The 27,001-nt window shown below is 46.3% G+C and overlaps 1 protein-coding gene and 1 long non-coding RNA gene across 2 annotated transcripts in view; one reads left to right on the plus strand and one right to left on the minus strand.

The window, feature by feature from the left end:
• The first annotated feature begins 4,471 nt into the window (after positions 1-4,471).
• LOC134731991 (uncharacterized) lies at positions 4,472-25,326 on the plus strand. The gene is made up of 4 exons (XR_010114771.1): positions 4,472-5,036; positions 12,539-12,703; positions 19,334-19,393; positions 24,466-25,326. It is a non-coding gene; the product is annotated as an uncharacterized lncRNA (long non-coding RNA).
• Positions 8,851-27,001, minus strand: part of LOC129458263 (uncharacterized) — a 114,843-nt gene continuing 96,692 nt past the window's right edge. Inside the window, exons 2-3 of the mRNA XM_063613877.1 lie at positions 14,829-15,001; positions 8,851-9,522 (exon numbers count right to left, since the gene is read on the minus strand). Coding sequence (XP_063469947.1) covers positions 9,284-9,522; positions 14,829-15,001 — 412 coding nt within the window. The 3' untranslated portion in view covers positions 8,851-9,283. The remainder of the gene's footprint in view (positions 9,523-14,828; positions 15,002-27,001) is intronic.

Below are 27,001 nucleotides of genomic sequence, written 5' to 3' on the forward strand. Positions count from 1 at the left end.
TCAACCTTCCTGCCCAGCACATACTCTTTGGAATATAAAAGGATTTATCTCAATGATCTCTCAAAGCTCTTAGGAAACTGATTTTTTGTTTCAATAATTGTATCTTTTCTAATAAAAATGTTCTGGTTAAAAGGGATACAAACTTTTTAAAGAGAAGCATACATGTTAAAGAAAAAGCAACACATGCTTGTTAAAGGATACAAAAGAGTAGAAAGTAAAAGTTTCTTTTTAGTATAAGTAAAGTTATTGCTAGAATTTTAAATTTAGAAATAACTATTAAAGGTCAGGTACGGTGGCTCATGCCTGTAATCCCAGCACTTTGGGCTGAAGAGGGTGGATCACCTGAGGTCAGGAGTTCAAGACCATCATGACCAATATGGTGAAACCCTGTCTCTACTAAAAATACAAAAATTAGCCAGGTGTGGTGGCGGGCACCTGTAGTCCTAGCTACTTGGGAGGCTGAAACAGGAGAACTGCTTGAACTCAGGAGGCAGAGGTTGTAGTGAGCCACGATCACACCACTGCACTCCAGCCTGAGTGACAGTGAGACTTTGTTTCAAAAAACAAAAACAAATTAAAAAAACTATTAAAGAAGCTTGATAAAGCTTTAACATTTAGCAACAACAACAAGCATATTTGAACACTTCTTGTCACCTTCCTAAATATTTATTGACTTTCCTTTTGAAGGCATTTGTATTTCTTATCCCCTTTTCCATGTTCAGTGTTAAGGCCTAACAAGTTCCTAGGAACATCTTTATTCCTTTGATGACTGAAAGTAAAATAAAGCAAAACCAAATCTTCTTGGGGAAATTTCTGTCCAAAATAATTCACTCCACGGCCTCTAGTTAAGAGCCTACTGTTCTCAGGACTTGTGCAAGGAGATGCACAGAACACAATGTGGTCCTAGATGAGGGGACCTAGTGCTTAGTGGAGACAAAGCCAAAGAGGATCTGTGAGTGAATGAAGGTGAGTACCCAGTGCTGTGGGAGTGCAGATTAACCCTGTCACAGAGGGGGTGACAGAGGCTGGGTCTTGAAACCTGAACTGGAGTCCAACAGATGGCAATACCTTGGGAAAGCAATCGCTTAGACAAGCTCTTGTTTGGTTACCCAGTGCTAGAGTGACCATATAATTTATTTTTCAAATTATGGTACCTGATAATAAAAGGGAACTATTGGTAATTATGTCAGGACAATGGGTATAAACCAGAACCTCCTAGGTAAACCAGATGATATGGTGATTTTACTCCGTGCAAAGATTTTTATATCATGAAAAACAGGGCCCTGAATCACATTTCATGCTTATTGAAACCTGTGACAAAATAGTATGTTAAAAATGCTCCAGAGAAGGCTTCCCCACCCTGGGTAACTTTCTGAAAAAATTGCAGAGGTTTCCCTAACAATGCTTTTTAGTCCTATTGCTGGATTTTAGCATAACGTCTATACAGCAAATTGTTCCAACTTAGGAACACATTCTTGTATTATCCTTAAGTTCGTTTGGTAGCAACTCAAGACTTTCCAAACCACACTGATACTCAGCCTTATAAGTTTTGATCTTCCGACAATGCTTTGGGGACCCACTCAATGCTTTAACCTTCAGTGTTTCTAGTTGGTGTTTTTTTATTTGTTTAGCTGTGTTCTCAGTTGTAATTCCATAGAGGCAGCAAAGGTTCTCTCTTAGCAGGGACTTTTCAGGAATGGGAGAGGAAAACCAACGCATTTTAAAACAGGATTGATGTTTTCATCTAGATGTGACATCTGTGGTGGTGTGCCATGGCGCAGGAGGAATAGCATGTGCAAAGGCATGGAAACAAGAACAAGCTTGGAGTATTCAGGGGACTATGCGAGATTCCCTGGCTGGGAGTGGAGCTGGGAATGTGGTAGGAGAAAACGTGAAAAATGTGAGTTAGGACTAGATTGTGGAAGGCCTTGAATGCCACCCCAAGGAGTCCAGACTTCATCCTGTTGGGAAAGGTGAGCCTCTGGACCTATTTGAGCAGGATATTTGTTTTTTTGTTTTTTGTTTTTGTTTTTTTTTTTTTTTTGAAAAACAGTAAACTGAATAAAACCTGGAGCCAATTTCTCCCTCCAGCCTTGCAGGTCTGATTTAGCCTAACTTTTTGCCAATGTGTTCACTGCCTCCACCACACTCCAAACCCCACCTCCAAGGAAATGTATCTCAATTGACTGGGAATTATAAACGCAAATTTCTGATGCTTTGAGTTCAGCCCACTCCCAATCATGTACTGAAATTCCTTAGCATCCCACAGCTCTGTCCCCAGGCAGGACCCCGTCAGTGGGGGGCCGGGGGTGAGGCCCAAAAAAGTAGGAGCAGAGGCTTCTGTCCTCTGGCCACCCAACTGTAAACTACTCCTGAGACCTCCCTTGGGGGAATTCATATTCTCCCTTTTCTTAACCCTTAATACAAATCACGTCTTCCTGGAGCCCAAGTGCAAAGTCATGAATGAAGCTCACGTAAAAAGGCAGCTTTACCCTTTTTGGCTCTTCGGGATGCTTAATAATGAACAGGCTTGAAAGACAATAGGTTCTTTGTCCCCAGAGGTATCGAAACAGGCATGTGTTAGAGAGGATTCTTGCAGGCCTTGGGAGCCGAAGCCTGACAAGTGATGATCCTACATCCCGCCCAACTAGTTACAAGCTTGTTAACCTCTAGCTTCTGTTTCCTCAGCTAGAGAAAGGGGATCATAGTAGTGACTTCTTTACAGGGTCCTTGAGAATATTAAAGAGGACAATGATGGCACTTGGCCCAATGCCAGGCGCTAAGACCTGCCCAGAAAAAGCTGGCAATTATCAAAACTGGTACAATCCTCTACCTCTGAGTTCATGGTAGCCAGTGGTTGAGCTTCATGCTTCCAGGGGCAAACCAGTCATTTGTTTTTTAGTGTGACCCCTAACTGGGAACATTACACAAGCAAAGTCTAGAGGCACAGAATGAATATACTGAATATTACCCTTTGAAGTCATCTAGCAGTGGGAGCCAAACTTGTCATTTTGCAGAAGGGCAAATAGATTCAGACAGAGGGAGGAACAGGCCCAATCCAAACATAAAGTTAAAGGCAGACCCAGGATGAGAACCTAGGTCTCTGATACCTACCCCTGCTCTTAACTCTGCAACATGCTTTCTGTCTCACTATGTTAGTAAGCAACATTCAAGACCTTCACGATTCCATCTTCATTCAGTGAACATCTGATTACTTAGAGGTTCAAAGTGCTTTCTATATCTTAACCCATTCAATCCTTATAGCAACCCCACAAGACTGATCTTATTGTCAGTCTACATGTTGTAGATAAGGGCAGTGAGGCAGAAAGGGGTTAAGTCACTTGGTTAAGCCTCACAACAAGTAGGTAGTAAAGCCAAGATCTGAAACTGGACATTTGGGCTCCTAGCCTGTGCCCTTAACCACAACACCATATTGACCCTCCAAGAGTGAAAAAGTACGTGGCGTCTGCCTTAAAGAGGCATACTCCCCAGGGGGGAGACACAACCTGCAATAAGTGTGTGCAGCCTCGTACTATGGGCACCAAAAGAAGAAAGGAAGGAAGGGTTAATTTTACAGGGGGAGGAGGCAGAGAATCAGGAAAGCTGCCTAGAGGAGGTGAGCTTTATCCAGTTTCCAGAGCTGACTCACTTTCCTCCAGGTTTCTCTGCAGATGGAGGAGTCTTTGCTGAGGCAGGCAGGTAGAAACGGACTGGAGCTTAAGGGATGAGGTCAAGGAAGTCAGTGAAAGAGGGAGGGCAGGACATCAGGCTTGAAGTGTGTGAGGCGGGCAAGTTAATGAACCTCCAAAAGCCTCAACTTTCTCATCTGCAGAATGGGGATGATAACACCCGCCTTCTGAAGCTGTTTGACTATTAAATGAGACAATGTGTATATATTTCCCAACCCAGTGTTATTCCTCTTTATTTACCTTTCATAAAACTATTTCTCTCACTAAAAATAAATTTAATTGAGCATATTTTTGACACAGTAGCATTAATAATCTTGAGTGTCATTATTAGTCATTCATAATAACAATATAATGAATAATAATATTAATTGCCATTGAGAGCTCTAAGTGCTTAAAATGTATGATCTGTGTTTATCCAATCTAATCCTCAGAATGTATCTTAAAGATAGGTAAGGCGTCATTATCCCCATTTTACAGATGAGGATAATGAGGCTGAGAGAGATGGAGAAAGATATACAAAGGTCACCCAGCGAGGAAGCGGCAGGATGGGTATTCAGACCCAGGTCTGTGGGTCCCGGAAAAATGTCCCCCCACACAGAGGATGTCCCGTGTTTGCAGTTCATGTTGGTCTTGGCCACGTCGCTCTGCTCTTTCTCAGAAGGAAAACAAACATTCTAAGAGGTCTGCTAGGCCGAGGGAACGCGAACGCCCAAGAGAGGGACGGAAGGGGCTGGCCGAGGCCGGAGGATGGGCCCAGACTGGGAGAGTGGAGCCGGCTCCTCGCCCCGAGCCCGATGGCCGCATAAAGCCTGCTGCTTTCACTGGCCCGGTGGGGGCCAGCAGGGTCAGGGCCCGCGGAAACCTTCAGCCTGGCAGGCTGGGAGGCCGCGGTGCTGCGCTGGGTCGGCGCGCTCCCCGGGTGGCGCTCAGGCCGGGCGCGTTCATTTCATCCACAGTCTGTCGGGAAGGCTTCCCGAACGCCTCCTCCCTGCCCGCCTTTGCGCAGGGCCGGGCTCTTCGGAAACTGAAGTCACGGGCCGCCCGGCCCCACCAGTCCTCGTGGGATCCGGCCTGGGTTTACCTTCTATGGGGAGGCCCAGGAGGGCCGGGCGGAGCGCCGGGGCGGGCGGGCGCTGACGTGGCTGGCGGCTCCCTCCACCCGCTCCTCCCGCGGGCACTGCCGAGGCCCGTGGGCGGGAAGCCGGGCGGCGGGCGGGACGTGGCTTCGGTCCCGGCCCTGCCCCGCCGCCACCGAGACTCCCAACGCCACCAACGTCGGAGTTGCAGTTTCTTTAGCTGTCATATGCAGACAAGTACTACCCACCTCGCCTTTGGAGTGAGCAGCATGTATGTTCCGTACCTGACACCTAAGAAATGCTCAATGTATGGTCCCTACATGGTGTCTCTGTGATTGTTGTCGTTGCGGTTACTCTGGGCTGGGCAGCTCGCCTTGTGAAATAATGAGCTCCCATTGCTGAGACTGTTCAGGCACAAGCTGAATGAGTTGGGGGGACAAAAAGAAATATGTTAGAACAGGAAGGGACCCAAATTTGGCATCCCTCAATACTGATCTGGTGACTTCAGAATCACCTGGGAAGCTCAAACAGCACCTCAGACCAGGGATCGAAATCCCGGAAGGCAAGCTCGTCGAAAAGTACAGCTTCATGTGTAAACCACTGATCTAGGCCAATAGTCCTTGCACTTTTCATCTTCAAAGACCCTTCTGTGATTCCCTCCTGCCCCACTGACTGCACAGTGTAAACTATGTTGTCGACCAAACTAGACTTAACTCACAATGAATTTACTCTCTAACTAAATTATTAATCAAAGCTCCAGAGTTCATTAAACAATTATTAAATACCCACTGTGTGCCAGGCACTGTGCTGGACACTGGTGGTCTGGCGGATGGACAAGGGTTCTGTCCTCATGGACTTGCCAGTCTGGGGAGGGAAAGCAGAAAATGAACAAGCATTCAAATACTGACACTGAAGCCAAGAGAATCCAGCTGAGCTGAAGGCACCCAATATTCCTACAATGGGCAGATATGGGTGTATCAAATAGAAGCCTGGCACGGTGGCTCACACCGGTAATCCCAACACTTTGGGAGGCCGAGGCAGGCAGATCGCTTAAGTCCAGCCTGATCAACATGGTGAAACCCCATCTCTACTAAAAATACAAAAATTAGCCAAGTGTGGTGGCGCACTCCTATAATCTCAGCTATTCAGGTGGCTGAAGCACAAGAATCCCTTGGACCAGGGAGCAGAGGTTTCAGTGAGCTGAGATCATGCCACTGCATTCCAGCCTGGGGGACAGAGTAAGAGTCTGTCTCAAAAAAAAAAAGGAACTGTATAATTCCCCCGAGAAAGGTGGGTGTACCCCTCAGCACACAAGCACACATGCATATACCGCCGTATTATTATTTTCATGGATCCCAAAAGATCCAGGTCCTAGATGAAGAGCATGTAAGGCCTCACGAAGAAAGCGCCCAAAGCTGGCATACAAGAAGACCCTGTAGACCAGATTCCTGCCCATGTGACCAGTCGCACTGCCTGCCTCACCTGTGAGAAACTACTAGCAGCTGCCCCCAAACACTCCAAGTAGAGTGGCTGAGAGGATGGGCTCTGAAGCTAGGCTGCCCAGGGCTAAATTCTAGCTCTATTCCTTACTAGCTGTGTGAGCAAACGCAAGGTGCCTGTTCTCTATGTGCCTATGTTTCCTCTTCTATAAAGTGATCTGAATAATACCTACTTCACAGAATTGACATGGGAATTAGAGAGATGGCACTTAAAATAGGTGGTAGGCACTCAATATGTGACCTGTTAAACTGTATCTTTTTTTTTTTTTTAACCTTTGATGCTCTCTCTCCCTGGAGCAACCCCTTTCCCCCTTTCTCTGCCTGGAGAGCCTATCAGCCCAATGTCCTTTCCTTTCCAGAGGCCTCCTTGCTTTACTTCATCAAGTAACTTGATGCTTTTCCTCTATGTTCTTGTGGCTGTTTTTAGACACCTCTTACAGCACCTGTCATATTGCAGTCATTTGTCTTACTGTTGTGTAGGTGTTTGCCCTCTTCACTGGATTATGAGTTCTTAAAAAGCAAGGGCCAGATTTTATATATCTTTTCATCTCTAGGGACAAGACAGTCCCTGGAGTAAACAGTTGACACTATCTGTTGAATTAATGAATGGATGGACGGATGATGGATAGATGAGAGAAGTGACTTGCCCAGGATCACAGAGTTTAAATCCAGGGTCTCTGTTTAATTTATGTTGGGAAAATTACTCTTCTGAGCTTCTGGTTTCCCATCTGGAAAACAGATTTGATAATAATGGCTCCTACATCTTGGCATGGGAGGTTTCAACAAAGTACACATAGGGACGTATTCAAGAATATAAGCTCTAGAGTCAGATTGTATGGGTTCAAGTCCCAGCTCCACCACTTATGAGCTGTGTGATCTTTGACAAATTCTTAACCTTGCTATGCCTAGAGGAGGCAGAACACATTAATGAGCTGTTCAGAAAATTAAAAGAGATACTCTCTGTGAAGTCCCCAGTGCCTGGCTCAGAGTAGGTATTCAGTAAGTAAATATTGGTTTCCTTCCCCCAACCCTCACCTTCTCCAGACCTGTAGGATTTGGACTCTGAATACCCAAAACAGCTGTTCAAATGCCACGTTTTGTTCCTAGTGACTAACGTCCCTTAAGCCAAGGTTGGAAAGGCGACTCCAGAATTGAGCTTACACTTGAGTACTGAGTTAGATGAGGGGAATGTGGCTGAGTGGTTTATTTAATTAATAAGGAAACTTTTGAAAGGAGACAGTTTAAAATCAACAAACATATCACAAAATTGAAAGCAAGAGCTAACCGACAATTTCATATGTGGGTTTCATATGTCACTGGAATATTCCTTTATGTAAAGCTATGAATAACAGGATCATCCAAACCCAAAATAATGTATTACAAACCATAAGAGCAGTGATCAGAATTGGTTTTGCAGCAAATTAGCCAGTTAATCAGCGTACAACATTGTAACAATTCTTGAATTTCCTTCTTCTCTATCACAATATATTCTAATAAACTATTCAAAATTCTCCAATGGTCACATGTCAATTACTAAGCCAAAAAGTACAGAAGAAAAAGGAAAATATCTTTTTATGTTGGACCTAGTCTCCCATCACATGCCCACCCAGAACTCCCCAAACCTCCTTCTTACTCTGGGGTTTGGAAGAGGCTGAAATGTGGGTACTCAGGACCCTAGAAGCCAGCAAGTATTTGGCAGTTCAGTTCAAAGAGGAAATCCGAGAGGGTAGGGGCCTCAGCAGGACCGAAGGGATGAGATGCACAGAGAGGGAGGGAGAAGGGCAGGAATCTTATTAGCAAAACCAGCTGCCTGCCAAGTAGGGCATGTGTCTGAATTTCTGAAGAAAAGAGAGGATCGTAGCTGTTAGTTTTAACTTCAGTCCTTCAAAACTTGGGTAAAAAGGGGAATTTGTGAATGTGTATAATACTCCACTCTCTATTTCCCAAATAAACTCTATCTGCATCTTCCATCTGAATCTTTCTTAACCTGACCCTTACTTGTCCATACCTTGAGCCTTGTTGAAACCCTGTTCTAAGAACTCCTTCCTGATCTCTTCCGTTTGGGAATGAATCTCTACCTTCTTCTCTTATGTGCCCATGATACTTTGTGCCCCCACTTGAAGACTGCTCGCAGACTTATTTAATTATATGCCAGCCAACTTCCTTCATTCTTTTCCCCACTTATGTTCCTCTTTTTAAACAGCTTTATGGAGATATAATTGACATACAATAAACTGTGTGTATTTAAAGTGTACAATTAGATACGTGCAGACATGAGAAGCTCTCAGCACCAGATAGTAAGCATGTCTACCACCCTAAAAGGTTCCTTGTGTTTCTCTGAATCCTTTCCTTCTGCCTCACTTCCCCAAACAACCATGGATCTGCTTTCTGTCACTGTAGATCAGCTTGCATTTTCTAGAGTTTTCTATAAATGGAATTATACAATATGCACTTTTCTTTGATTGGCTTCTTTCACTGTGCACAATTCTGTTGAGATTCATCCCTTCAACCTTCCCGCCTTATTGGATTGTGGACTTCGCCAGGGAGGAACGATGGCTCGCCCGGGGCATGGAGCTCAGTGATGGTCACAAAGCAAGACTCATGGAGGAGGAGGAGGTGGTGTATTTGGCAGCTCTGGATTTGGTGGGAGAATATATGTGGCTTTCAGGCTGGACTCAGTCACTTGTAGCTGTGTAGCCAGCAGTCAATCAGTTACAGTTGCAGCCTCAGCTTCCTCATCTGTAAATTGAGGGTGATGATAAACTCCCTTCTCTCTGGAGGGTTCTGTGAGACTTCACTGAGCCAGGAGATAAAGTGCTCTGTAAACTGTGAAAGGTCAGTCCTGGGCAAAGGATTAGGCCTGGATCAAGCCAGCAGCACACTGGGAATGCCCCAGATCCCAGGGCTAGTCAAAGTCAGCCTTGTCACCAGGGAACCACGTGGATTTGAGATTCCTCGTAGAAATAGCCAATAAGGACTATGCCTGGTGGCCTTTAATCCTGGCCCAGCAGCCAAAATGTCAAGGTTTCTTTCCCCTTGACCCTCCCCCCTTCCTCTGCGTGGGCTGTATGTATTTACGAGGTCTCTCTCCCTCCAGAGAGCCACATGTGACCGGAGGATTCCTTCTCTGGCCTGGAGCCGGCTGATAAGGGCAGTCCATCTGCCGGGGGCTCCCAGGACCAGCAGGAACAGGAACCAAGCCGGTGGAAGGGAGCAGGGGAGACTGCCAGGCCTGGCTGCAACTTCCTCTGGCTAGAACTGAGGGGAAGGGGGAGAAGGAGAAAAGGAAATATTTGTCTCGTATTTAAAGTCAACTTGACCTATAAAATCACACCGAACTTGGGGAGGCTGCCTATCTCCTCTGATGGACTACATTTCTTATATGGTATTGCTTAATAAAGAGAAGCATGGTGAACTGGAAGAGCCCAGAGATGGAGATTCAAGGCCTAGCATAGTCACTAATTTCCCATGTGAGCTTGCCAAAGCTGGTTTCCGTCTCCGGGCTTTACTTAATTAGAACCATTAACTGAATACCTACTGTGTGCTAGCCACAACACTGCATTTTCCATATGCTTTTATAAATGTAACCTTCAAAGCTATCCTGAGAAGTGAATATTCTTCCTCTCATTTTACAGTTGATGAAGGTGAAGTAACATGTGCAAAGTCACGTAGGAAATAGCCAAATTATGAACTTAATGCTACCTGGCAACAGAATCCACATTATTTATTTATTTTTTTTTTTTGAGAACTTAAGGACAGCAATTCTCAAGGAATTAGCTTAATACTAAACTATTTGGCTGGGTGCAGTGGCTCACATCTGTAATCCCATGACTTGGGGAGGCTGGGGCGGGTAGATCACCTGAGGTCAGGAGTTTGAGACCAGCCTGGCCAACATAGTGAAACCCCATCTCTACTAAAAATACAAAAATTAGCAGGGCATGGTGGCACTGGCCTGTATTCCCAGCTACTTGGGAGGCTGAGACACAAGAATCGCTTGAACTGGGAGGCAGAGGTTGCAGTAAGCTGAAATGGCACCACTGCACTCCAGCCTGGGCAACAAAGTGAGACTCTGTCTCAAAAAAATATTATAATAATACTAATAAATAATAATAGCAAATTATTTCTCGCTCATACTCTGTGGAAAGAAGGCTCTGTAACCAACTTAATATGGGGAATGCTGCATACAGCATATCCCTGTCTTGAAGACCCAGAATTTCATTTTCATGTCTTAGAAGGTTCTGAAAAATCTTGGAGTAAAGGGATTTAACTCCTTCATTTAACCAAGGTCTTTGGGTTCAAGGCATGAATATGTGGTCTCACAGGCAGCCACCAATCCCGAGAATGAATTCTGCTTGGCTGTCTCCTCATACATCCTCCCTCAAGAGTCCGTCATCATGGAGCTCAGCCCTCTGGCAGTGATCTGCTAAGGTCTGTCTTTCCCGGGAAAAGGGCTTTCCAAACTTCAAAGTGCTGCATGAACAAAAGGCCTCATTCCCCTAACTCCTAGTGAAGCAGGCTTAGAGTCCCACAGGACTTTTCATGCTCTCATCACACTTACTTTATATTGAACCTATAGGCAGTGGCCAATACGTTGTCCAGCTTGGGGCAACTCCTTTCTGCTCCGTGGGCCTCAGTGTCCCCATCTGTCAAATAACAGATTTGAGCTTTCTATGATTCAGACACTTTTAGTCTTTTCTTATCCACACTTCTCTCTTTCCCTACCTACCACATTTCTTATTAAACCAAGTCTTCTGTTAGTATTCAGGAAATAGTTTTATCCTCCCATATACCATAATAACAAGCATTTCTTGAACGTTTGTCATGTGTCAGGCACTGTGCTAAAAGCCTTATAGATAGTATCTCATTTAAGCCTGTCCATACCCAATTGAATTAAACACTATTATTATCCCCTTTTATAATTGTGGAAACTGAGGCATCAAGCAGTTGAGTCACAGATCACATGCCTAATGAGGAGAAGAGCTGAAAATTACAATCCAGCATCTTCCCACGGCTCCTTGATCCTAGGCTGTGAATCAGGCCCAGTCCTTGGACCTGAGCTCAGCCCAGGTCTCAGATTACAGAAAAGAGAACAAGGGGCCAGGGAAGTTTTTGTTGTTGTTGTTGTTTGTTTTTTTGTTTTGTTTTTTGTTTCGTTTTGTTTTTGGCCTTTTGTTGTTGCTGCTAAAACCCGTGGAGATCCTCCTTTCTGTTTTGCAGAGGAAGGAAATATGGTTATACTTTCCTTGCTAAGGAAATCCAACCCTCCACAAGGCAGCTTTCTTCCCATCCCCTTGACCTTTTAGGAAAAAGGTGAGGTCCCTGGGAAAGCTCTGGGGGAGACCAGAGGAGCTCAATGTGCCCTGTCTAGGGCAGGGGTATTTTTAGACCTGGCTGCACACTGTTTACAAGGAAGCCAGTCCCTTGAGTGTGCCCTCGCCCTATAGGGAAACACTGGCCGCCAGCCCCACCCGCTGGCCCAGGCTCCTGCTGGCCCTCCCTTCCTCCCTCCCTCCCAGCTGTTCCTTTCTTATCGTCTCTATCAGCATGTGGGTGTGCTGTCATTACCACCCTGAGAGCACAACTGAACAAAACTGTAGCCCAGGGCACTGAAAACCTCTTGGACAGGGCCAGGTGTGACCAGGTACTGGGGAAAAAATAAGAAGCTGCCGTCAGTTGAGAAGATGGCCCTGGCAACTGGCTATCAACTGAAAATCCTGCAAATGGATATTTCTCCTGTGAAGCAGCTGTGGAACCTCATTGTCCCGGACCTCCTGAAAGTGAAGGCCTGATAACTGGAAAGGGTGGCTTGGGGGAATGAAGAGGCCACAGGCCTGGGCCAGAAGCTCAGTTCTGCCTCCAACTCTTACCACAGGCCAGTTGCTCCCAATTGTGACAAGTCACTTACCCTTCAGAGCCTCTCTGCTGCTGTAAACCAAAGAGGGCTTGAATGGTGAGGTCTGTCCAATCAATGACTGAACGTCTCAGGCTCCTCAATGATGAAATGAGAGTACTTAGGCCTGCCTCATGGGGCTAGTGGTGGATATTAAATAGGGCGGTGGTGTTAAGCCCCTGGCACATGGTGGGCATGCAATACATGCGGCCATGAAGGATACTTTCCTTATCTTTGGCACTTTACAGTGTCTAGCACAAAGTAAGCACCCAGCAAAAGATGATCTTCTTTATTCTTGTAGCTCTCTTTCACCTCTAAGACTATACAAAAGCTCTCTCCAGCTATGCACTTTTTATAATTAAGTATTTATTCCTTCTCCTCTAGCCCTGTGCCCATCCCGCTATGATTCAGGAGTCTCGCAGAAGACATTGGAATGCCTTTCTCTGAGTCACAGTCTGTATCTTCTAGAAAAGGCTGTCCATCTTCACCCCGAGCCCACTGGCTCCTGAGATACGACATCCAGACCCAGTGCAGCTGGACCTGGCCCAGGTAAGCCAGGCTTCCCAGGGTCCGACCCCAAGCTTGCAGGGTTGGGTGGGAAGCTGGACCCAGGCAGCCCCACCCCGTCCAAGCTTCTCCGGATGTGAGTATAGAGATTACAAGGCCTCCAGCCTCCTCAGAGGAAGTACCCTTTCTCCTCTGCCCTGTGGGCAGACTGGACTTCTCTAGCAGCTTCAAGAGATTGCAAGATTGTTATTTGAGGGGGCTAAACTCTCACCAAGTATTCTTCTCCTCACTGCCTCCTCCACCTGCCCCTCCAATTTCCCTCTTCCCTTCCCAGCCCTTTTTCCTTCCTCCTCCTCCACTCCTCCTTCTCCTCCTCTTCCTCATACCCATTCTTTCCTCCTCTTCTTCCCTACAGCTGTGCTTTTGACCCAAGTGACAGCCTGCTTATATTCCTAAGGGGAGAGTCCCAGCCAAGGGGAGAGGGATTGGCTCCTCTTTGTGGCTTCATGCCTCCCCTCTCAGTCCTTCCACAAAGATGTTCTGGTGGCCTCTGGCATATGTGCCAGGCACTGGGCCAGCACCTAAGGGGCATAGCCAGGGGCTTGCACAGAGCTAGTTAGCCTGCTGGCCTGGGCTGGGCAAGCACACTTGGTTGGTTGGGTTGCCTATTAACAAGGTGTCACTTCTTGCCACCTTCTTTACTGTCTCCAGGTCTTGCATGCATGCTCTGTTTCTAGAGTCATTTCACTGTGTCCTCAACAACTATTGTAACAACATATTACCTTAACTTTAACTAGCAGGTGCCACTTTGGGAGAATGTGTGGTTTTGTTGTTGTTGCTGTTGTTGTTGTTGTTTTGATGAAGTTTCACTCTTGTGGTCCAGGCTGGAGTGCAATGGCGCGATCTCGGCTCACTGCAACCTCCACCTCCCGGGTTCAAGCAGTTCCTCTGCCTCAGCCTCCCGAGTAGCTGGGATTACAGGCACCCACCACCACGCCCGGCTAATTTTTTGTATTTTTAGTAGAGACGGGGTTTCACTATGTTGGCCAGGCTGGTCTCGAGCTCCTGACCTCGTGATCCACCCGCCTCAGCCTCCCAATGTGCTGGGATTACAGATGTGAGAGAATGTGTTTTAGAAAAGAGGTTCCTCCTGTTTCTCTCTATCCCCTGCCCACCCTGGAAATAGAAGCAGAGCTTTTTGTTTGTTTGTTTGTTTTTTGTTGTTGTTGCTGCTGCTGTTGTTGTTGTTTTCTTCTTCTTCTTCTTTTTTGAGACGGAGTCTCACTGTGTCACCTGGGCTGGAGTGCAGTGGCGTGATCTTGGCTCACTGCAACCTTTACTTCCCAGGTTCAAGTGATTCTCCTGCCTCAGCCTCCCGAATAGCTGAGATTACAGCTCCCTGCCACCACGCCAAGCTACTTTTTGTATTTTTAGTAGAAACAGCGTTTCACTATGTTGGCCAGGTTGGTCTCAAACTCCTGACCACAGGTGATTCACCCACCTCGGCCTCCCGAAGTGCTGGGATTACAGGTGTGAGCCACTGCGCCCGGCCAAAAAGCAGCACATTTAATGGCACAAGTGGCCAAATGAGTAACGGGGCCAGCCAGCTAACATAGGTGGCTTGAGTGTGGAGTACTGGCAAGGAAGGATGTCAGGAGAGGAGGCTGGAGACCCAGCATGGGCCAAATCATGCCAGCAGCCACCACTGGAAGCCATTGCCCCTCTCATTCTGCAGCAAGGACTGCCTCTAGGAAGACATAGAGGCTGGGCTAGAGAATGGAGAGAAAAGCAGCAGGCAGACCTGGAGGAAAACAGCGACAATTCTTCTCGCCCCATCGAGCCTCTTTAATCCCAAAGCCACCCCTGACTTTACAATCTCAAGGGTTCTAAGAGGCATGTGTTCATTCCCAAGCCACTTCTATACTCATCTGTGCCTTGCTGCCTGGGTAACCTTAGATAAGTCCTTTAGCCACTCTGGATATATTTTCTTTGCCTGTAATCAGAAAGAAGGTATGTGTGTGTGTGTGCATGAGAACACACACACACAACCACCAAAGGGTGGTTACAAAGCTTTAATAAATAAGACAATGTTACAAGGAAAGCACAAGCAGTTCTCTTTTTGCTCGCCTTCAGCTGCTATTCCCATTCTACTAGGGGAAATCCTCACCCGGAAAACCTTGTTCACACTGGCTCAGGTCCCAGGGCGTGAGCCCCTGTGGAGGCTGCGTCTCTCCCTTTCCATTTCCCTTGTTGACTTCCAGCGCGACTGTTGTTAGCTCGCAGATGGACAGGCAGTGCTCCATGACTTGCCAGCTGCCGGGCTGATTCCGCCTTGGTTCCCTAGGAGAACAAGCCTGATATCAAGGATGCAAAGGGGGCCACAGGGCCTCTGCTCAAGGCGGGAATCTCGGGTGTCTACACAGAGTCAGACAAGGGCTTATGTTTAGGCTGCAGTTTCGAGATAACCTGCCACCTCCAGAAAGCCTCCCAGCAAGATAGAAGTTGGTGAGGTGACCTGGGAGTTAGGAAAGAGCAAGCAACAGGGGAGGAGAGGGAATCCCAGGAAGGGAGATGGAGCTTCACAAAGGCACAGAGGTGTGAACGAGCAGGACAGGTTTGCAGTTCGTGGCCGCTACTGCCCTGAACACAGCTTCCCTGTTAATTAATCTCATTTTTGCTTTGATCATTTCTTCTCCCCAATTGCCCCATCCCCATCAACTGCCAAGTTTCGTGCAGATTCTACCATCTTGTAGGTCTCTAGTATCCATTTCCTCTTCTCTACCCCTGTGGCCATTGTCTGGGACACGTAGCTCTTGTGGCCTAGACTAATTAGAACAGCTTTCTAACCGATCTCCTTGCCTCTAGTTTCTCCCACCTTCCAATCCATCCACCTCGTAGTTGCCAAAATAATCTTTCTGACTGTGTTCCTTTTCTGCTTAAGTCCTTCAAGGACACCCCATCAACTCTTGGACCACTTCTGTAGCTTAGGACTCAGAACCTCCATAAGCTGATCCCATTGTCTTCCTCTCCTGCCTAATTTCCCAACAAAACCTACACATACCCTGAGTTATTACCACACTAACTATCAGTTCCCCGAAATGAGGCATGCAGTTTAATGCTGTCTGTTGCTCTTCCTTTTACCTGGAATTCCCTCCACCCCTATCTTTCTGGCTAACTCCTACTCCTTCTTCAGAACCCAGCTAAGGAATCACCTCCTCTAGAAAGGTTTTTCTGACCCCTCCTCTGTGCTCTCAGAGCCTGACAGCACATATATCTCTAGTATCGAGGTTCTCAGGGCTGGAATTCAGGAGCTTTGTGAATCTGTATGGGGGAAGAAATGTTCACTGACTTGTACGTAAAATTAACTTAACATTCCTTCAATTACAAATGTAGGCTCAAATCACAGTGATATCAATGGTTCCTGTAATTTATTACTAATAGAAATCATAGTTATGTTCATATCACTTTACAGTTGTTACAGATTATCCAAAAATTGTATCTATGATTATCAATATTTTGAAAATAAAATAGTTAATAGACCTATAGATCTGGTTACTCAGCGTGCAAATATGAAACCACATACATTATTACCAATTTATTTTTTTCTGTATTTTGTTAACTTTTGAAAAATAATTGCTTTCTTTACCATTGTATGTGCTTAATTTTATGCATTTTAAAATGTTATTCTGAGAAGAGGCCCAAGGGCACCACCAGACTGTCCAAGGGCTTCCCAGCATGAATGGTGACACCTTCTCTGGCATAATCCTCTTAAATCCCCACTGTAACTGTTGGTTTATCTTGTCCTCCTCTGTAAATAGTGTGCATCTTGAAAGAAGGGGGCCCTCTTTTTACATGCAAGACTTAATGCAGTGCATGGCACCTAGCATATTCCTAGAAATATTTTTTGAAATAAATACGTGCAGACAAAAAGGAAGAAAAGAAAGGAAGGAGGAAGGGAAACAGAGAAAAAATTTGATCTTCAAAGGCCGTCTGCTCTTCCCTCTGCCTTGGACACTCTACTCCCAGCTGTGACTAGCTATCCTGCCTCCTCTATGCCTCTATAACTCTAGTCTACTCTGTGACTCGACTCTACTCTCACTCTACTCTGTGACTAGCTATCCTGCCTCCTCTATGCCTCTTCTCTGATGTGATCTTCTCAGGGGGACCATCCATAGCACTGTATTTAAAATTACAGTTCCACCCCATGGGCATGTCCTGTCCCCCTTCCCTGCTCTGCCTTCTTAACACTTACCACCATCCGACACACCATGTGTTTCTGACTTTTTACTTATTAACTCCTTGCCTCTCCTCACTAGAATGTAAGCTTCATGAGGGCAGGGACCTTTATCACATTCATTCATGTCTGTATCCCTAGTACCTGATATAGCACTCAACAGATAATAAGCATTAAGTAACTTGAACGGGTCAATGGAAGCAAGCAAGTGGTGAAGGCCCATCAGTTAGCATGAACCCCATTCTGTTGGGAGAGGTTGAGGGCTGCCATGGTTGGTGGCAGAGCCAACTGGCTACGGGTGAATGGTGGGAAGAAGCTTGGGTTGTTTGGATGGGGCATGGTCGGAAGGATCTGGCACCATGACTGGGGAGTTGGACCCCGTGCTGTGCCTGTTTTCAGTGGAGAAATGACAGAGTCCCAGGAAGGCTGATCTGAGCCCGGGAGAAGGACTGGGGTGCAGCATGGAGGCTCACAGGGAACACATCTCATCTCAAGGCCATTGGTGTTGGATCAACAGCCTAGATTTGGGAAACTCCTGACACCCTATTTTCCTCTGTCTGGGAAAGCCAAAGCCTATTCCCTTGTGAGGCCTGACAGCTCCGAGAGCTCGGAAAGATTCAGGAACCACAATGAGTATGCCCCCGAATTCCTCCCAGCTCTGTGTGCAAACCTCTGCCACAGAGCTTCCTCAGTGAGGTGGTGGTGTTCTTCCCCCACCAGGCAGCGAGCTCTCTGATGACAGCACTACCTCACAGTCTTCAGTCGTTGGTAGTACAAGGCCAGGACTGACACAAAGTACATTTTCAGAGACCATTTATTGATGGAAAAATTGTGATTAGAAAATCACAGATGTGATAGTGATCATTCGTTTGAATCATGAGGAGAGTAATTAACTTTGAGCTTCTACTGTAACCAGGTACAGTGCTGGCTACCTGAGCCACAGAACTGAATCAAATGGGGCCCCTCATCTCCAGGAGCTTGTGGCAGAGGAGGAAGCTCAACATAAAAATGGGTAATAACAACAGAGTGTGCCAAGGATTGAGGGACCACACTTAGGAAACCCGCCCCCCACCCAGTCTTCTGGTACTCACCAAACTAAGTTACATTATTATTTAATTACTTGTACTCCATCTTCCCATAAGAATACAAGCAAGGAGAAAAGCTTTGTATTGTTCACTGCTCTCCTCCTAGCACATAGTAGATGCTCACTTAGGAAGTCTCAGAGGGGCACTGGTGCAGGTTTGATAAATATCTGTGAATATGTGCATGGCTTGAGGAAGCACAGAAAGTTGTGGGTGCCTAGCTCAGTCCAGGGATGGGAGCCACAGAAAACTTCCAGCAAGAAGAGGCCTTGGCCAGGAACACGGCGTTCCAAAGCTCACACCCTTCAGCATTCCCCATTTCATGACTTCTTCACAACTCAGCGAAGTAACACCCATTTTATGAATGAAGAAACAAATCTCAGAGACAGGAAGAAGCTTGGTAAAGGCCACTCAGCTGGCAGAGCAGGGCCCACATCTTCTGCTGAAAGTCTATGCCTTTTCCACACTGTTCTGCCTCCTGCCAACACATAACGAGGACTCCTTGTGGCAAAGGATGACTTGCTGTCCATGCAGCTTCCGAGGGGGTGAGAGACCATTCCCAAGGAATGCAGGGGGCTAGGTCCAGAGAGAGATCATCATCTCCAACATTAGCAGCTAAAGGAATGCACTTTCCCAGAAGCTCTATGCAAGTTCACTCATTCTTCATAATCACCTGGTACTGGAGGTTCAATTATTGTTCCCAATTTACAAATGAGCAAACTGAGGTACTATTAGGTAACTTTCTTAGATCACACTGGTGGTAAGGAAAGTGTCTGGGGTTCAAACCCACACAGTTGATCTCAGAGCCTACACTTTTAACCATTTTGTCTCCTGCCTCAATAGAACATGCCCACCTTGTCCAACTCTGGGAGGCTGCTAGAAACTTCCCAGTTAAGCACTCTTCATGTTTTAGACATGATACTGGGTACTCTGAGGAAAAGCTACAAAGAATAACTTTATAAACTTCCTGCCTTCAGGAAGTTGCCGACTCAGAAGACATAAGAAATCAATGAAACTAAAATGAAAGGTACAATGTAAGTGCACCGGGGATAGGACATTTGAGCTGGGCCTTGTAAATTAAAGAGAGAATGGTGCTCTAGGAACAGGCCACAGCATATACCACCTCATCCAGGCATGGCAGTAGACTCCAGGTTAGGGAAACATCAAATCAATTTGTGTGTCTGGGGAACAGAGGGTATAGGGTGAAGACAGGGGCAAGTCAAAGGAGAATTGGGCTCCAGATCCTGGAGAGTTTGAATTAATACAGTAAATGCAGAATTTGCTCACTGTTTAGCCGATGCTGACCTATCAGAGGTGGGGAAAAAAGGAAGTAATATAACCTGACCTGCATTTTAGGAAGATCATGTGGTTTCTGGGAAGCACTGGAGAAGGAAAAGGCTGAAGAAAGGAAGACCGGTGAGTCATTTAGCTCTTTCTGCAAAATCAGCCACCCCATAACCTAGAGGCCTAAAGTAACCACTGTCTTATTATTGTTCACAAGTCTGGGAGTCAGTGGGCAGCTCTACAGTCAGCTACCTGCTCACATGTTTGGTGGGTACTGGATGGGGCAATGGAGATGACTGGGGCACATGTCTCTTATTACATTGGGCTTCTTCTCATGGTAGATGGTTGCCAGGTTACCAAGAAAAGCAAGAAAGAGCAAGCCCTGATGCACACAAGTTCTTTTCAAGCCTTTGCTTATGTCGTCTTTCTTAGCGTCTCATTGGCCAAGCACAGATTCAAAGCGTGGTGCAATAGACAGCATTTCTTGACAGCAAGAACAGCAAAGTCATATAACAAAGGGGTATGCATAGGGATGGGATGAATTTGGGGTCGTTTTTGTTAGGAGGCCATTTTTGTAAGGGGCCAAGCAAGAATTAATAGTTGCTTAACCTAGGAGATGGCAGAAGAAACAGAGAGATGATTAGAATATATTTGAGACATATTCAGGAGAATGATTATGAGGGAGAGGAAAGGATTCAGGATACCTCCTGGGTTTTTGGATAGGGTAACTGGGCAGATGGTTCTTTGTATCAATGAAGAGAACCAAAAAGAGAAGCAGGTTTAGGAGTTGTAAACACATTCCAGCTCATACGATTCTGCTGAGGTCCATGAATGTGCTACCTTCCTTTCTTAGAGAAATGTTCTTTTTCCAAACCTCCCTCCACTCTGACCACGTGTCCACATGGCAAGTGAGATCACTTGCATGACCCTGCCTTTCTAACAGTAGTAATTGGCCAGGTTTAGACATCTGATTGGAAATGGGAGTGCCCAGCCCCACATCCACTGCCAGCCAGGTCCGCCATGTACAGTTGTGCAGGTTATGCCCTTCACAAGCTTGTCTATCATGGATAATAAGTGGGGACTGGAATCCAGCCTGTGCTCTGCAGGGCAAGCTTGCACCTGTGGAGCTGCAGACACTCGGAAGATAGTGCCCTCTTCTAACTCCCACAGAGGTGCTCTTTGCTGCCAGCCCCAGTGGCTGGTCCAGGGGCAGGCCCATATGCCACACTAGGTAAATTGGACTCCCCTAGGAATTATGACATTGGAGCACATGGGAAAGAGGTTTTTTCTACTCTGACCCTAAAACTGTATAGATAGGAGTGTGTAGCATCCACATCCCTGTGACACTGAGGAAACTACTGAGAGAGAATGATGCCAGTACATCAATGAACTCAGAAAACGGAGGTGTAAGAGAAAGAGAGCTGTCAGAATCAGAGCACCCCATTCCAGCCAACTCTGCCATTCCTGGGGCTTGGTAGTTTGGTTTCTCCATCAGTTCTTTGATTTTCCCTATATTCTTCTGATTTAAAATCTCCTTTTTGGCTTATGCAAGTTCAAGTTGGGTTTTTGTTCCTTGTAACCAATACAATCTTGCACAATAAAGTAAAGAAGTTCATGTGTTCAGATTTGGAGAAGAGGAGATTGGCATGAAAGACAGGTCAGAGGATTAATTGAAAGAACGTGGTGACCAGTTTGCTGAGAGTCACATGAGAGAAAGGGTGTCCTGGGGAAGTCCTGGGCTTTTGGCTTGAGAAACTGTAGAGTGATGAGGATCTCAGCAGAAGTAGGCAATCCAAAAAATAAACTATGTTGGAGGGAAGGAAAATGCATTCTTCCATTTATTCATTGAACAATTGTTCCCCAAGCCTTGTCTAGGCACTGGGGATTCAGCAGTGGATACAGTGAACTTAGATTCAGATATTATCTGTAGGACATCATTGACTATTTATTCAACAGTGAGCACCCACTCTAGGCCAAGCATTGTATCTAGAACTGAGCATAAATCCAGGCAGTGATGTGCAGCAGGCAGCTGGAAAGAGGGTGGAGCTGGCATTTCTGTTGTAAGCATCATCCCCATGGGGATAATTTTGGAAGTTGTGGGAGAGAGCACTTGGAGAAGTAAAGTCTAGTTCCACAAGCCTTGTCCATCATGCCTCAGCTTCATTCGTGGGCGGGGAACACGATGTTTCTTTGGCTTGTATGGCTGAAAGGCAGACGCAGAAAGAGTGTGAGTGGAAGAGCCCAATCTGGGGCCAGCCTGGGGTCACACAACAGCCCTACCAGATAACTGTTTGTATGACCCTGACTGAGTTGGCTACTCTCTCAGAGCCTCAGTTTCCTCAGTTTCAGAAGAAAAACAGGAATGCTTATCCTTGTGTTAAAAATGTTCATAAAACTGTATTCATTCAACCACAAGCAGGTACTGAACACCAATATGTGCCATGTTCCAGGGTAAAAGCTTCAAATGGGAGTATCAGAGCCATCATCTGGAAGGGATACATGAATCTTTGTGGCTGCCATACCTGGTTTCTGCTGCTCCTAAGGCTGCCAATCTGACCCTGTCCACCACCAATCAACACCAATCTGCCACTTCCCCAGCCCCTCTGAAAAGCAATATTTTTGTGATTAGTAAAGAAAGAGAAAAACGAATGTTGTGCTGTCCTCTGGAGAGCTGCTTTCCAGAGCGGCAGAAAAAGGGCCCACGTGAACCATGCTGTTCTTGGCAGCCGCTGCGCTGTTCCTCACAGCCAGAGGCTCAGAGCTTTATTTGTGGTTTGAGTTACAAGCAGGGGTGAAAACCCCAGAAAGGTGGGGGGAAGGGAGAAAACATTTTAAAAGTCGAGAAAATTGCCCTGTGTTCTCAAGTGCAGGCAATTTGTCCAAACACCTGAGCTCTGTAGAATCCTAGTGGTCTGACTGTGGTTTTATATTCTGGGGCTCTGGGCCTAGTGTCAAGGGCGGGGGACTTTTTTCATACATTAAGAAAATCCCAAAATCACTTTTTACAAGATATTAATGAATACCTTTACTGCTTCAATGGTGACATTGTTGGAGGTTTTGAAAAAAATCCAGGTTAAGGTTTGGGGGTGATTTTGTTTTGAAGACTGCTACATAAGGTATTTCACAGTCATTAAATAGGAGATTTAGATGTTGCCCCCAGGATCCCGTGCAGAGGACACTAAACATTTTAGAGATAGAAGAGCCCTTTAAGATCTTTAAATCCAGCCCTCTCCTTACACCGATGATAAAAACAAGGCCCAGAGGAAGTAAGAAATATGTCCAAGGAAACGCAGCAAGTTTGTGGTAGAAGCAAGTCCAGATTCCAGGACCCAAAGGTCTTTGCAGCAGCCTTTGCAGCAGCCTGGAGGTGACATTGGACCTCAGAAACCATGACTGGCCTCCCCCTCATGTTGACATTTCTGCGGCAGTGACTTTGAAAGCTGCCTTTTATGGCTCTGGCTTTGGAAGGGCAAACACTGTTATCAGTAAAACAACACAGGTGCCTTCTAGAGTTGGAGCCAGGTGGAGCCAAGCAGGAAGGGAGACCCCTTCGCACAGGCAGACATGACCCAATCACCTGTCTGGTTCAGAAGGGTGCAAAGACCCTCCTTGGGGAGTGGAACAAGAGGCTTCTGTGGTGGTGAAGGGCATGGCTTGGGGGCCAGACAGGATGGCTTCAAGTCTCAGCGACATGGCTGGCTAACTGCAACCTCAACAAGCTCCCTGACCGAGTGTCAGTTTCCTCAGCTATAAAACAGGGACGTTGATAGCTCAGTCCTATGACTGAGCATATTCCAAGTGCTCAATGGCACATGTGGCTAGTGGCTACTGTATTGTACAACACAGATACAGCATTATCATAGAAAATCCTATTATGCAATGCTAGTAGGGGCTCTGGGCTCTTGACGTTAGTTCTGGATCTCACTCACTACAGCAACTGAAAACAGAAGACTGGTCCAGGTGAGGTCTCCAGCTCTAAGGGCTCGGATTCACGGCAGAGATCCACGGTTCCTGGCTCCTCTCTCTAGCCCTTAGTCCTCTCTATTACTGCAAGGATTTGCTTCAAGGTTGGAGCCTGGCTCACTGCCCTTCTTATGCTTCCTAAGCAGAACCCCAGGATGAGAGGATGTGTGTGTGAGGGGAAGAGGCTGGCCAATGCCTCCTGTGAAGGTAGGTGTCCTGAGTCTGAAAGCCTTGGGTTAAAATCCCGGCTCAGTCGCTCGGATGTTAATGGCTCCAGGTAAGTCACTGAACCTCTCGGAGCCTCAGTTCTCACATCTGCACTTGCTCTGGTAAGCGGTAAAGAGGTAATGGAGGGAGAAACACTTTGGCATCTGTAAAGTACACTGTTCAGAATGAGAAACTTCTACAAGTAGGAGATTGACTCTCCTTGCTCTGCCTCTTTCTTCACTAAAAGAGCATTTAGATAGAAGCAGATAGCTGCCTTACAATATATGCAAAAAGATGTTTTATTTAGAAACATTTTCCAGACATCTGGAGATGAGAAGAACTTGGTATCCCAGAGACACCCTGGAAGAGTCCCCTAAAGGAGAATGGAAAAGGAAAACATTCTCTGAACACCTATTATATTTTAGATACTGTGACAGTCCCTTTCATATATAAAGAGTGGCAATGATGATGATGCTGGCTAACAAGAAAGTTGCGTGCCCACTGTGTGACAGGTACCCTTTTGAGTGCTTTATATATATTATCCCCATTTTACAGATGAGGAAGCTGAGGCACTGCAAAGTAAAAATAAGTTTCCAAGGTCACCCTAAGCTAAGGTTTAAATCACAGCAGCCAGAGTCACAGGGCCGTGTGCACAGCCGTCTCTCCACACTGCGTTCACAGTCTGCACATTGTTAGTCTCATGTAACACCACCTGCCACTTTCAGATAAGGAACTGAGCCTCAGGAAGATTACGTTACTTGCTTAGGGTCACATAGAGGGGAGAGAGGAGGTTCATTGAGTGTTTTGCTTTTTTTCTTCTTTCTTCAAAAATATTTCCTTCTTTGGCTATCTTTTTGACTAGAACAAAGGCATTGTTGATTCAGTTTGAGTCTGAATCTTGCTTCCTATTATTTCCTCACTTGAGTCCTGGGTTCCCCTTAGGATCAGACAGAAGAAGTCTACTTGTTCATAGGGAAATCTCTGAAATACTCAAAGCCTATCCTCCCAACATCTTTGCTTCTTTTCTTCTTCAGGAAAAGAAATACAAGTCCTTCCGCCTTGGCAAAGATGATAGTACCGTTCCCTTTGGTGTTCCGATTCTGCTCTATTGGATAAGTTCCGGTTTGACTATGACTATGTGAAAATGTGGAACCAGACCTTCACCCCACATTCCAGCTCCAGCTCTACCACAGAGGAAGTGCAATATCACCTTAGTTATTCAACAAATTATGCTCCTCGTGATACAACCAGAGTTCACATCAGCAACCTTGGCAGCTCTCACCACGCTGCTGACTCACGACACTCTCATGTCCCAATTTCCTGTCCATTGTTCTTTCCTCTACTTGGCCTGATTTCTAAAGGCCTCTCTTGGTTGCGTTAAGCGGGATTCCTGAGGGATTCCCTCGGCAGTCACCTTGGGGGAGCCCTTAGGTTTGGGGCTGATCCATGTCCTCTAAATGTAGGACTTCAAAGCTCCCAAAGACAGGCAGGCCCAGTGGGAAGCTGGGAAATGCTGTCTGACCCCTCTGGGAGGGCTGGCAGTCAGAGCGCCTTTTGGAAAGAGTCAGACCCGATCCATAAGTCCCTGGAAAAAACCCTGCCCAGGGAGCAAATGCCACTGTGGCCTTGACTGAGGCTTCAGAAGAGTTTGGGAGCTGCAATTCATCCACACACGCATTCATTTTCAAGTAGTGGTTTGCAGTTCAGGCTTTGGAGCCACATAAGCCTGGCTTCAAAGCCGCTTTCCAGCTTGTGACTTTAGGAAGTCGCTACATTTTTAAACTTCCATTTTTTTTTCCTGTAAAACTGGGGTCTTCATGGTACTTACTTCATTGTGATGTTGAGAGAATGAAAAGAAAAAGGATAAATAAATGGCTTAGCCTCGTGCCTTGGCACATATTGTGATTGTTTCTTCATGTCTTTGTTCTCCTGGTGAAGCGTTTATTCAGCAAGTGTTCACCAAGAGGCTGCCGGGGCAGCTGGGCGCTGCGGCGGAAAGAACACAGATGCTAGTAAAAGCCTGAGCACAGGATCAGGCTCTGTGGGTAAAGATGCTCCAGGGGACCAGCTGAACACTTCACAGGAACCTCGTTCTGGCTCTGCATTTGGACGGCTGAGCTCCCACCCACTTCATCCCCCACCCGCAGCACACACACCAGCTCCTGGGCCATTTCTGAGTTGGGAGCTTCTCAGATTACGCTCAACGTGACCTTGGGCAAATCCCATCACTCATCTCAGCCTCTGGCATATTTCCTATAAGACAGAGATAATAATACCCACCATGCCAAGTTTTTGTAGTAGATTAACCAACAGCAAATGTGAAGTGCCCAGCCAAGCCCAGCATGTGGTTGATGCTCCACAACTTCTAGCTCCATTCCCCCCACCACACCTTCCATAACTGTGTGCCAAGCTTGGGCTAGATGCTGGTGGTCAAAAGATTAAAAGAAGCTAGACCTGCCTGCAGGGAATTTAAACTTTAATGGGGGAAATAAACATTTGAATTTCTACCCCAGAGAATGAGTGCTAAGGGCTGTGATGAAATTATGTCCGAAGGGTTATGGAACATCAGGAAGGGCAAATCGCTTTGCCAGTTTGGCCCTCAGTTTCCTTGTGTATAAAATGAATGAAATTGGTTACTACCCCCTGTGAGATGACTTAAGTGAGTTAGTGAGTGTGCAACTACATGTCAGAAAGTTTAGTTCTGTGCTAGTGCTTCTATTTACTTATCTGTTTCCCCATTAGAACTTCATCCCCTTGAAGGAGATGTCTTCTAAGCCTATGTCTTATTCATTCCTTTGTCCCCAGCACACTGGCATAGGACTGGTGCCCAGTCAACATCTGTTGAGTAAACAGATAAAAAGACTTATTATCTAATTTTATCCCCCCAGACCCCAGAGAGATACACCATCCTATAGATGGAGGAAAATCTGAATACAGAGTTCAGTGAGTGGCCTGGCAATCAGTGGCTGAGCCAGGCATCTTGGAACCTGTGGTGATGACCTTTCTGCTAGATTTCACAACACAGGCCACTCTGGCTCGGGTGGGGTGACACTGCTTTCCTGGACATGACTCAGCTTTCCCTGGGGGTCACTGAACCCAGCCATCAGCCTTCACACTGAGTCATGGGCTGAGGTGAACTTCAGACCTGAGGAGGGAGCCGGGCTGCCCTGCCAGGTGGGTGTGCCCAGGGATCCCTCAGTCCAGCTGAGCACACCACCTGGGAAATCCTTCATGGGGTGAAGATGGGGCGGGGACAAGGACGTCACACCAGATCCACACCCGTCTCCCACAAGAGTGTCTAAAGCGCAACACCTATCCCGTCACTGTGACTGATGGGCTCTGACTCAGAGGCACCCATTCTCCATCCCCAATGTCACGTCCTCAGCATTGACTCCAATCATCTTTTGTTCTGCCTGGACTCCTAGCCTCCACTCTATCAACCTTCTTTTCAAAGAAGTTAAGTGATTTGCCATAACCACACATTATGAATATCATGTGCTTATGTTCAGAAATTCTTGACTGGCTCCCCACTACCTGGAAAATAAAATCTAAACCCCTGGCTCAGCACTC

The sequence above is a fragment of the Symphalangus syndactylus genome, chromosome 19 (assembly GCF_028878055.3).
Source record: "Symphalangus syndactylus isolate Jambi chromosome 19, NHGRI_mSymSyn1-v2.1_pri, whole genome shotgun sequence".
Lineage (NCBI taxonomy): Eukaryota > Metazoa > Chordata > Mammalia > Primates > Hylobatidae > Symphalangus > Symphalangus syndactylus.